Source organism: Talpa europaea (genome assembly GCF_964194135.1).
Source record: "Talpa europaea genome assembly, chromosome: 2".
In the NCBI taxonomy this organism is placed as follows: domain Eukaryota; kingdom Metazoa; phylum Chordata; class Mammalia; order Eulipotyphla; family Talpidae; genus Talpa; species Talpa europaea.
This window is the reverse complement of record NC_140068.1, coordinates 104,893,095-104,905,708: the sequence shown is the minus strand read 5'-3', so window position 1 is coordinate 104,905,708 and position 12,614 is coordinate 104,893,095. Positions and strand designations below refer to the sequence as shown.

General features: G+C 45.3%; 2 protein-coding genes across 2 annotated transcripts; one reads left to right on the top strand and one right to left on the bottom strand.

Annotated features, from left to right (window-relative positions):
* Window positions 1-55: 55 nt before the first annotated feature.
* MCCD1 (mitochondrial coiled-coil domain 1) lies at window positions 56-899 on the top strand (the record flags this gene model as incomplete). Its single annotated transcript, XM_084228640.1, has 2 exons — window positions 56-229; window positions 711-899. The coding sequence occupies 2 exons, from the start codon at window positions 56-58 to the stop codon at window positions 897-899; spliced, it is 363 nt and encodes a 120-aa protein (XP_084084766.1).
* Window positions 900-1,219: 320 nt separating this feature from the next.
* Window positions 1,220-11,717, bottom strand: DDX39B (DExD-box helicase 39B). The gene is made up of 10 exons (XM_084228013.1): window positions 11,477-11,717; window positions 10,312-10,439; window positions 9,671-9,763; window positions 7,258-7,441; window positions 6,148-6,266; window positions 3,998-4,129; window positions 2,244-2,353; window positions 1,999-2,143; window positions 1,733-1,880; window positions 1,220-1,441 (listed from the first exon to the last, which is right to left on the bottom strand). Exons 1-10 carry the CDS (start codon window positions 11,685-11,687, stop codon window positions 1,425-1,427), a joined length of 1,287 nt encoding a protein of 428 aa, XP_084084139.1. The 5' UTR covers window positions 11,688-11,717; the 3' UTR covers window positions 1,220-1,424.
* Window positions 11,718-12,614: the final 897 nt, after the last annotated feature.

Genomic DNA, 12,614 nt, shown 5'->3' with positions numbered 1-12,614 from the left:
CAACCAGTTCCTGGTGATTGCTGGGGCAGCTCAGACAGCTTCTGCCTCACCTGCCATGGTCCTTCCTCTGCCCTGGCTCTCCCGATGCAGCCGTTACCTCCTCCAGCCTCCCTGGCCCCTGGCACTCCAGGGATCCTGGAGGTGCTGGTCCCAGAGCCCCAGTGCAACCACAGAAGAGCCACCTGACTCCACAGGGAGTGGGAAGATGAGATCACCTCCGACGACGACGGTAAGTGGCCCCAGGGTCGGGGTGGAGGGCACGAGTTGTATGGGAGGAGCGGACTTTAATTTCTCTCTGCACCAGCCTGCAGAAACCACCCCCTACACCCCAAAGCTTGCTCCAACTCAATTCTTCAGCACCTTCCCCACTCCATCCCAATCCTCAGGACTCCCTTTCCCCCTCATGCCTGCCTCCCTCCCTTCCTGAAGTCCAGAGAGTCCTTGAAAAGGAATTTCCCTCCCTTAACAGTTAATTATTTCCTAGAGCGAAGGTACAGCCTGTCCTCTCCTTCCTATGACCCAGATCCTTGTATAAGGATTGTTACAGCCCCTCTCCCCCACCCCACCTGAAATTCAACTGCCCCTATGTCCAAGCAGCACGGCCAACTTTAAATAGGGTACAAAATTGGGGAGCAGTACAACAGACTTGGAGAGCCTCTGGCCTTGGCCCCGCCCTGGCTGACGTTCCCTCCCCCATGTCCCCCCTCCAGAGCCCCAGGCCCCGCCCCACAGCTGAGCTGGCCCAAGCTGAGGAGTTGCTGGAGCAGCAGCTGGAGCTGTACCAGGCCATGCTGGAGGGGCAAGAAGGGGCCTGGGAAGCCCAGGCCCTGGTGCTCAAAATCCAGAAGCTGAAGGAGCAGATGAGGAGACACCGTGAGAGCCTGAGAGATGATGCTTAATCTTTTCAAGTTTCCATTTCAACCTCCAACATGAAATGCTATGCATGCATCCCCTGAGCCCTTCAACCAGAAACATCTCCAAGTCCCCCAGGCTACTAAAGAAACACAAGACACTTCCAGAGGGCAAGGAACTGGATAGTAGTTAGGAGCCGTGGCCTCCAGTCTTTTCAGCCACACACCCCGCCCCCCCCCCCCCATCATCCTGCAATCACAGCAAGGCACACAGTCCCTAAAGGAATATACCCTGGATCATGCCCTAAATTAATCTCACCCCAAATCCAATAAAGGGACGAAGCGATTACAGATACCACAGACGCATGTGTTTTTTAGTTTTGTTAAAAAAAAGTTTTGACAAATCAGGAAATGAGGGTTTAGGAGTGGTGGTGATGCAAAAGAGGGAAGCCAAAGGTAGGGGCTGGGGGGTATCAGGGGTAGGTGGCAGTAGTGTCTCCTTCATCCCCATGTCTGGTGTCCTCTCCTGAAGAGGGACAGACGGTCACATTCCAGAACTGGTGGGCGAGTCCTCTACCGTGTCTGTTCAACTGAAGAGAAAATAAGGCACGGTTAGGTAAGACATAGGAAAGGAGGCTGGCAGAAACAAACGCCCACACCTGCAGATGTGTCTGTGGGGTGCTGTATAAGACCTGGGGATGGGGAAAGAGAAATCATTTGACAAGAGTAAAAGAGACCCCACACAGAGGTCAATGAAACATCCCAACCAGCATCAAGCTGGCGGGGGAGGCTATGTGACTATTAAGTATAATAGGACGGAAGGCAAACATACCAAGGAACAAGGAAAATGGGGGAACTAGCTTCCTGGGACCAATACTCACTGTAGGAGGAGATGTCTATCTCATCAGGCAGCTCACTAATATTGACCTCAAAGCGATCCTGCACATCATTGAGGATCTTGGCATCATTTTCATCAGACACAAATGTGATGGCCAAGCCTTTGGTACCAAACCGGCCAGCTCTGGCCACCTGGAAGGAGACAGGGTAGGGATGAAGACTCCAAAGGGAAGATTCCCAAAAGGGAAGGTGATGAAGATGGGAAGGGATGGGAGGACACGGACAACACCATTCTAGGTGTGGGGCTTACCCGATGCAGGTAGGTGTCGGAATCCTCAGGCATGTCATAGTTAAAAGCGATGTTCACCCGCTCAATGTCCATGCCTCGACCAAACAGGTTGGTAGCCACAAGAATTCGTCGTTGAAAATCTTTAAACTGCTGATACCGAGAAAGCCTTTATGAGAAAGGAAATTAGAGAAATGTAAGTGATTCCTCTTCTCTCAATGGTGCTTTCCTCCCAAGGACACAAAATATCTTCCCCATCTCCAACTCACCTCTCCTCCTGGGGCATCCCACGGTGGATGGCAATGGCTGGGAAGTTCTGCTCCACTAGGAGCTGGGCCAGGGCAATGCAGCGCTGCACAGACTTCACAAAGATCACCACCTGTGTGTGTGTTGTATGTGCGTGTGTGCAACAGATTGGCAGGAATATGGGTCCATGAAAATATATGAGAAAAATTAGGAAAAGGGAGTTTATAATAATCACACTCTTCTAAAGAAATTCCTCTTAACCTCAATTGTGTATTTCCTCTTCTTTCTTAAAAAGTAACTAAGTATAACCTGCCTTTCAGAGAAAGCAGACATGCTGCACATGTATAACCAAAACAATAACCAAAAAAATTATCAGACGTGTTAGGAGACAAGGAAAAGGCTACCTCATGAAAAAATAGCAAATAGTAGTGGTCAATTTTATAGTATTCCCATACAGCAAAACATCACACATAAACAACACATTCTAGAAAATAGTTTATAGTGTAAATAAGCCATACAACAGGCAAAGTGATGAAATGCTTCTTCTCAGTACTAAAAAAATTTCCAGACCCTATTACTTAATTGATGGAAATATAAAATGGTACAGCTGCTTTAAAAAAGTCTGGTTGTTTCTCAAAAGATTAATTTCATTCTTAGGGATACACCCAACAGAAATAAAACGTGTGTCGACAGAAAAATGTGCATACAAATGCTCAAAGAAACACTTCACAATAGCAAATAAGTGGAGAGAACCTGTCTATAAACTAATAGGTTAAGTAGAATCTGGCATATCCATACAATGAGACATTAATTGGCCTTGAAAAGTGAAGTACTAAATACACATAATTCAACAAACCTTGAAAACATTATGCCAAGTGAAACCAGCCAATCACAAAGACTGAAATATTGCAGTATTTCATTTATATGGAGCATCCAAGCAAATCCACAGACAAATTTTACGGTGGTTGCCTAGGGCTGGAAAATCTGGAGGGTGACTGCTACTGCATAGTCTATTTTGGAGGTGATAAAAATGTCCTAAAAATGATTATTGTGAATAGCTGCACAATACACTAAAACCATTCGAATTTTACACTTTAAATGGCTGAATTATATGTCTGCAAGTTGAATCTCAATGAATTCATTATGTAAAACTGTAAGGGAAAAAAAGAACCTATCAGGGGCCTCCCCGGTGGCGCAGCGGTTGAGCGCTGGGTTGCTAAGCTGCGCGCGGCCTCTGCGCCGCCGATTAGATCCCCGGCTGCTTCCCGGCCATCGAAGGAGGGTCCCGCATGGCGCGCAGACCTCTCCTGCCGCCCGCTGCTCCCCTCAGCAGTGTACTTTGGTCCTTCTGCCTGTTCTGCTCCCCGCTCTGGCTCTGGTGAATTCTCTCACCCTCCCGCGCTTCTGACTGTACCCAGTGCATGTATAAACAAAACAAAGAAAGAAAGAAAGAAAGAAAACATGCCTCTATAAAAAAAAAAAAAAAAAAAAGAACCTATCAGATCCAAGATACATGAGTTGCTTTGAATTCAAAAGCCCTTCAAGGATTTTGAGTTTTTTTTAATTGAGCCCCTGTGTCAGCCAGGTAAAGCAGTTCCCACCCTGTTCGTGCTTATCCAAGTGACACTTAAATGTTTTGAAAGAATTTCACTTGAAGGATTTCTTCACCCCTCTCACATCACATACGTGGTTTCACTTTAAAAAAGGGTACTTAATATATAGGTTTCTGCTACAGTTGAAGACAACTCATTCCTCTTTTGGACCTTCAACAACTGACCTGGTTGAACTCAAGGACATCCAGAAGGTCAAAGAGCTTCCGGTTCTTCTCGTTGTCCTTCAGTTTCACGTAGTACTGCTGCAACCCGTGCAGCGTCAGCTTCGTCTCATCATCCACGAAGATCTCCATTGGCTGGGGGGGGAGGGGGGAGGAAGGGGGTGGGGAACGGGAGGAGGGCAGAGTGGGGGGGTTAAACCTGGGGGGGTGGAGGAAGTTGATCTCCAATACACCCCATGGGGGGATGGGGAGAAGAGAAATTTGAAAACCCCACCCCACCCCCCAAAAACACCCACAATTTAATGTGGTCTCTTCCACCTTAGATCTAATTCCCTTCCTATCACAGATGTAAGACTGCCCAGCTGAAAACTGTCATAGAAAAGGAAGTTTGCAGATAGGAAAAGGAACAGTGAAACCACCCAACAGCAAGATGCCTTAACTGCAAATGGAAGTGGCAGAGAACCAAAATAATAGGGGCTTTTTCTCAAAGGGAGCACATGAGCCAAACATCTGGAAAATGGTGACTCAAGGTCAGAATAACTCCATCAGAAATGGTCATAAGTATATGGGGAAGAGGACCAGGACTGCTCCATGTGGGTTCTCTGGACTAGGAGAATCACATTCATGTTAGGAATGTTCATGTCGTTCAGGTCAGAATGCAATGGATCTTATAGGAGAGCAAAAACTACTCAAAATGAGTTTAACTTGCCCTCAAACCACAAAGGAATACTTCTACATTAGTCTCTGACCTAAATCAAGCCAGCTACAATATTATAAAGGAGGTATTAAGTAGTGCTAAAAAAAACAAAAAAAAAACAAATTCACAGCAACAAATATGTATTCAGCTCTTAAAAACAAACAAAAAAAGCCCCACAAAACCCTTGAAGGGGAAGAAGGTACCATTAAAAAAAAAAAAAAAAAAAAAACCAACAAATTAACAGTAAGACTCAACTCCAGAGTCCAAAGTTCCGAGCACTCTTCACTAACTGGAGGATAGTTAACATGCAGATCCAAGGTCCAAGATTGTGTGCGTGTGTGTGTGATGGAAGAAAACCAGCAGCCCAACCCCAGAAGGCAGGCTAGCAAAGGCTTTCCAGAGAAGTTCCATGGCCTCCTTCACATCTAATTCAGCCCCAAGTGCAGCTAAAGATAAGACTCCTCATCCCAGAGGAACAGAGCCAGGAGGGAGAGAACACACCCCCGCCGTTTCTCTGCAGGCCCTGTCAATTTCCAGACCCTAAGACCCACCTGAGCATGCCCAAGTGGAGCTCCTCACTTTACCTTTTCCATATCCCTCTCTTCTGAGTATTTAAAAAATGCTTAAAAAAAGAAAAAATTCTACCACCCCATTCAGGACACCCCTCCCCCCAACACATATTGGGGAAAACAGGGAGCACGGCACGCCTTGGGTTCAGGAAAAAAACCGGGAACGGAAAAAGAGGCTGGCTGGGTCCTCAGCTTCCTGGTCAGGTTTCCCCGCGGCCTCCGCTGCCGCCATCCACCGCTGGTGCCGTCCGCATTCCCCCGCCGCGCCATGGTGCTTCTCTGCTGCCGTCTCACATCAACCGAGGCTTCCAGATGGGTGCGAGGAGGTACGATGGGAAGGAGTAGGGGATGGGGATTGAGGTGCCAAAGGCCCCCACCCCTGGAGGTGGGGAGGGAGTGGATTCATTTGCGCTGTTTGCTCTTCTTGGACATGCCCTGCCATCTCTCTGTCCCTCTCTTGCTCTCCTGCCACCGGGAGGTTATGAGTTTTGGGGCACAGAAGGCTCCAGTTGTATGCTTGATGCCACCTTGAGGGTGCGTGGCTGTAGGGGGTATGTAGGAGACAATGGGTGGGTGGTAGGGCAGAAAATCCTGCCCTCCCCCAAAGAGAAGAGGTTCAAAAATGCTGATTTAAAAAAAAAAAAGTCGAACACTACCCGCTCTCACGTTAACCCGACCAAGTCTTCCGGAGTTTCCCTGGCGCCCGCGCAGACCCTAACGCTAACTGTCTCTGCCTCTGTGTGTCTCTTCCAGGAGTCATCTCTCTCAGATGGGCACGTGCCCCCTTCTTGGAGCTTGAAGGACAAGGGAGTCTGGAGGAAGAGGGCGCGGCAGGGGAGGAGGCAGCGGGCAGGGAGTGGAGGGAGAGAAGGTAGAAGGGTATTTACGTCTTGCATGAACTTGCGGCAGACTGGACGGATCTCTTTGCTCAAGGTGGCACTGAACATCATGACCTGCTTCTCATGGGGGGTCATGCGAAAAATTTCCTGGACATCCCGACGCATGTCTACAAGAAAGTGAGAGGGGGAAGAAATACACTAAGAAAAACGCATATCTGATAAGATCAAAGAGGTATCCCAAATGAGGTGAGGATTACTGGAAATGAGTAAGAGAAACTACTAGAGGGAAAGATTTGCCTCAGGGCTCTGTTTTCTCCAACCACCATAAAAACCAGATCCACAACAGTTAACACACAGGAAGGAGCAACGAACACGTAATGCAGACAGCTTTTGGTGTTAACTAATCAAGGAAAAAAAAAATGAAACCCAAAGCCAGTTTAACTATGAAATGGGAGTAAGGTCAACTGCAGAAGCTGACAAGGGTAACTACGAAAAATGCTCTATGAGGTCATTCTTCCTACACCTCTCCCCATAAGCCCCGGCTCCTATAGTGCACCTATTACATCCTGGCTGCCAGAGTTCCAACTTCCTGTGGTTTGGACTTCTTATCCCACCAGGCAAGTATGATAATCTCTACCTGGAACCCACCCCATAACCGATGCCACTGGCATAAAATTATGTTCACTTTCACTCTTGCTCTAAATTAGATTCCTTACGGAAAATTTTACTTCCATAACTCCATACCACGCACTGTTCAGACTATTCCTAGAATTCTAGTCTAGAGATCTAGTCAACTATTAATTCTAATACATGCTGAACTGAGGATGCCAAGACCGTCTCCTCCTTCAGTTTAGATGACACCTGATACCCGGAATAGAATCTAGAAGGAATGTGACTGGTGTCCAAGATCAGCAAAATCTCTACTCTCAAAAATAAAGAAAAATTTATCACAAAAAGAACGTAACACCCCTTCCCCCAATCACCAAAGCTGTTCAAAAAGCACAACAAAAACCAAGCAGGGAAGCCAGAGCCATCAGTCATGGGTGATAGATTAAGAGTCGTCCTGGCACCGAAGTGCTCCTGTATACCAAATAAACATCATTTGGCTCCAAAGGGCCGCCCCCAGATGATCAGCCCAGCCCCAGCAGTGCCACTCACCGAGCTGTTCAAGCATCTTATCACACTCATCCAAGATAAAGTGTTTAATGTGTTTGAGGTTGAGGCTCTTATTTCGAGCCAGGGCTAGGATGCGGCCAGGGGTCCCCACGACGATATGCGGGCAGTTCTTCTTCAGCACCTCTTCATCCTTCTTGATAGACAGACCACCAAAAAACACGGCGACCTGCCAACCGGGGAGGAAAAAAGTCTCACAAGGAAGAAAGATTCCAGTCGTCCCAATTCCCATTATTTCACACTGACAAACCAATTCTTAGGATATTGCAGCATTGAGAGGAACATTATGAGTAACCTAATCTAAAATTATATCCGCCAAAAGCTTACAGTAAGAAAAGTGACTTGTCCAAAGCAACACAGCTAACTTGGGCAGCCAGGACTAGCATTTAGTTCTTCTGACTTAATGCAACACTCTTTCCCATGACTCTAAGGCCAGGAGATTCATTGTAAAACTGAGTGGTTAACAGTAAGAAATCATCAATGTAAAGGACCACAAACAACTCACATTTCCACAGCAAACACAGATTTTTAAAAGCCTCCACACAAACTATGAAATTACTGAGGCTAGATGTACTACTACCGAGGCTAGGACTACTACTACTACTTCCTGTTAAATTCACTAGGGGAGCGGTTACTGAAGCACTGGGCCTTACTACAGGATCAACACCAGAAACTTCTAGTTTCCTGGTAGGAAAATATCAATGGATGGGACCGTCATGACCCTTATTCTGTCTATGATAAAATCTATGTATGATAAATTTACAATTACCAAGCGTGAAACAACCAGATTTGGAGCAAAACAAGAGTAAACATTATCATCTATGACGAATTCCAACCAAAAATGTTTAACTTGAGTTAGGTTACTAGCTTTCAAATGTAAATTTTAGTTTATAAGGAATCCAGGGAGACATGAAAAAGCTGAACACCATAGGAAACCAAACAAATGTAGAGACAGAATACTCTGTAGAACTAGCTCAGCCTCTTGAACAAATCACTGTAGCTTAATTTTGCGCAAAATTTTAAAAAGCATGTCATGAAAATGTGCATTTGATCCTGACACAAGAACATTCTTTTACTGAGTGGCACAAGGGTGATGAGTTAGACCATGGAGGAAGCGCACTCTTAGCTCATTACTGAGCTTTGTAAGAAATGTTTCCATAATCCAACAATGGAAACTGTTTCCTAGTTTTCCAATTTTATAATCAACCCACAGACAAAACTACCTGGGCAAAAACAATTGCCCACAGACTAAAAAAATTCAGAAATACATATATACACAACATAGACACACATTCAATGCATTCAAATAATTTTTAAGGAATAAGAGTTACTGTAATGTTTTAGTATTGGAAGAAAAAAAACTAAATCTTTCATGAAAGCAAGTCAAAAAGTTAAATTTTTTAAAAAACTGCATAATGCCTGGTTTCGCAGAACCATAAAATTTTTAAAAAATTAAACAGTTAACAAATGATTATCTTCCATGAAATAGGGTTAGCTGGAAGAACACAAATCTTTACTGTAAGGCCTTCCATATTACCACACAAAGGTACATCATCATTTACTCTGGTTTCTAAGAAACTACTTTTAGTTTAGAGGTATGACTTAAACACCTCTACTTCCTTTAAAACACAAAGCAATGAGTAGAAAGGAAAATTATAACAATCTGAATGAAAATACCATTCTTCACCACGCCCCAACAAGGTGAGTAAGTTATATAAATCAGTGGTTCTCACATTCCCTGAAGGCCTTGTTAGAAAGCACATCCACACTTGACAGGTCCAGAGTGGAAGCTATATATATAATCTATGTCCCCAACAGGCTCCCAAATGATGCTGACAATACTGGTCTGGAACCATTCCATGGACGTCAAGGTTACATAATGGAAAACAGCTCAAGTCAGCACTCTTTGTGGCTCCCAGACATCTTTCAATTTCCTACCATTTAAAAGAGCCCTCAACATTCACACTATACTGGAGATGTTTCTCAGCTTCCAGCATTTTCTTGGCACACACCTCAAAATTCTCAGACTGTCAACCAAAGCAGTGAAGTAATCAAAGTCACTGTAAGTTATAGCAAGAAAAAGGCGGCCATGGGCACACCCTCCACAGCCCAATCATGCTGCAGAGGCTAGTCCTACGATGTATTAAAAATCAAAATGAGTTTCTTTAAATACAGGACATAACTTACACCTCAAATTATAGAATATATCCAAATGAACCCAAGATTTTATTAAATCTCTCATACATAAAGGCTTACAAAAGCTTACTATGCGCACACGGGGGATCATGCATAGATATTTAACATCCGTGCATGAATGAAGTCTGCAGATCTACACAAGTCTTCAATGCCTCCAACTCCCCAGACCCTCACTCTCCTAGGGCTCCTTACGCCGGCTTACCTTGACATTGGGCATGTATTTAGAGAAGCGCTCATACTCCTTGCTGATTTGAAAAGCCAATTCCCGAGTGTGACACATCACCAGCACAGACACCTGCGGGGGAGACAGAAATGGTAATATACACACACTTTGGGGAAATGACTCACAAAAACACACTTGGTGGTTTATAAATAATTTCAATCCTGAAATCTCAATCATTAACCCTGTTACTATTATGAAACACTTCCCACGGTCATCAATCAAGGGTAGTAGAGGTCATCTGACCTATAAGCACTCACAACTCTGATTGTTCCTTATAACTCAGAAAGAAAACACCCTTCCTGAACATTCCTAACCAAAATGTCGGGGGTCTCCCTGGTGGCGCAAGGGGTTAAGCCTCAGCACTATCAAGCTATCAGCAACAACTGCAGCATGAGTTCAATCCCCGGCCAGGGAGCTGACCCAAATGGTGCAGCAGACCTCTCCTGTCTCCCTCACTGCCCTCCTCAGCAGTGTATTTCAGTGGATCCACCTGTTCTGCCCCCACTCTGTCTCTGGTGAATCCTCTCACCCTCCCCCACACTCTGGCCTATACACCAGTTCTTGTATACACAAATAAATCTTTAAAAAAAAGTCTTTCCCACCACTCTCCCCAAGTGTACCTGTCCCGTAACTGGCTCCAGCTGTTGCAATGTGGCCAGCACAAACACGGCTGTCTTTCCCATGCCTGACTTAGCCTGGCACAGGACATCCATGCCCAGAATGGCCTGAGGGATGCACTCATGCTGAACTAGAAGGAAAAAAAAATATTAGACTTCAGTCCCAAGTAACCCCACAAGGTTTTTCACTACTCCAAAGCCATTTCTCACCACTCAATTCTTAAGTTCTTGCCAACGTCCAAGAATCACTTTTACTTTTTCCACCTATCTGTTCTATCAATCCAATTTATTCCAAAACCAGATCTATTTCTTGCCAGTTTAAGCCACCATCAGCTCCAGCCCCTCCAAATCCTAACAAACCCTCCTGGACCTACCAAAAAGCTCACCTTTGGTGCTTCTGGCTGTCCTATATTTTCCTTAATCTGTAAGCATCCATGACATTTGAATGTCTGCCACATGCACTTCTACTTAGCTTGCCATGCTTTGGGTCATATAACCCTGCAACCCTGGACAAAATGAAAGACTTGGTACCTGACCCAGAAGCCAATCATCCCATAAAGGTTTCTAGAGACCATAGCTGGCAGAATAGTTAACAGTCCAACCAGCTCCTTGGAAACTTAAAACTAGAGCTTAAAGCGACAAAATTAAAAGCAAAGAGAGGAGGAGAAAAACCAGCCACAAGAACAAATAGCAGACCTTTAAATTAAATTGCCTTTGGGGGCCTCCCCAGTGGCGCAGCAGGTTGGGCGCAGCGTTGTGAAGCAATCTGCAGCCTTTGCAGTGCCGGTTCGATTCCCGGCTGGCCAAGGATCTCTCCTGTCTCGACCGCTGCTCCCCTCAGCAGTGTATTTCAGTCAGTCTGCCTGGTCTGTTCCCTGCTTTCTCTAGTGAATCCTCTCACCCTCCCACGCCTCTGGCCTGTACCCCAGTTCTTGTATAAAAATAAATAAATCTTTTAAAAAAATTGCATTTGGATCACATTCACGCTATGATTAATTAAAGATCCATCTATATAAACCTCTCCTATTGCTAAATTTCTATGTGGTATTTATTTCCCGGTCTAGCTTAAAAATGACTCTGTATCAGCCATCTAAGGAACCATGAACACATCTGTTTCTTGTACCCTTAAAGAGTCCAATGAGCAGTCTATGCACAATAAAAAATTTACCTTCTGACGGATGCTCAAAGCCACAGTCTACAATGGCTCGGAGCAACTCTGGCTTGAGCAGAAAGTCACGGAAGCCAGAGCTGTGGATGGAGACATAGGAGCCCTTGACATCCTTCTTGGCAGGGGCCTCAGCCCCCTCTCCCCCAGCTGCTGTCTCCACCTCATCGTCTTCATAGTCCAAGAGCTCATTGTCCACATCGTTCTCTGCCATAACTGAGTCGGCAGGGGAAGAAGGGGAAGGGTCTCTGGGCAGGGTCACTCAGTAAGTGAAAACAAGGAAGACTGGAGGCTTGAGGAACAGTAGAGGAACAGAGACACACTAAAGTTTCTGGCAGAAGAGCTAGGAAAAAAACATGGACGACTTATCAGTCACAGGGCAGAACCTTAGGCACCTTTGTTTCCATCCCCACACTCAGCACTTTCCCTAAACTACAAAACCTTTATGTAGAAAAAATAAAGAAACAAAAGAAAAGAGCAAATACAAAATGGAGCGTGAAATGGTCATTCCCAATGGAGATAACAAAGACACATGTTCCCAAGGAAAGTAGCAGAAACCAAGAAGCCGGAAAAAATAAAAAGCTTGTAAGTTCCTTATCTGCAAATAGAACAATAGGGAAGATAAAGACTAGATCATGAAACACAGATTACGACAAAAAACTTAAAGAGTAAAGGATGGAGATGATGAAATGAAAAGTACTGAAAAATCCTCCAAGGAGCGCCTTGAACTTTCCCTGTACCCTCGGGGTGTCGCCCCCTAACACAGCAGCCATCAGTCCAGGGTGATAGATAAAGGTCATCATGGCGCAAAGCGCTCACTTCTCCAAATGGAAACATCATTTGGCTGCCATCCACCTCCCACAACTCTCCAGCCCCCACGCCTCAGCACCCTTTCCTCTGGTGCTTAAGAAATCCCTGTGTAATTAACGGTGGGGCCGGGGAGTGGGCGAGAATGGAGAATTTAAAGAAAATGGTTCGGTCAAAAAAAATTCACCTCTTCGTCATACAAGATGATGCATGGTTGCATTAACTTCACACAACCAAGGAAGTTAATAATTGATACACAGCTAGATACCCTCGCGCCAGCCTTTACAGAACCTTTACCAAGCGCCACACGTCTCTGGCGTTACTCCTCGGGAGA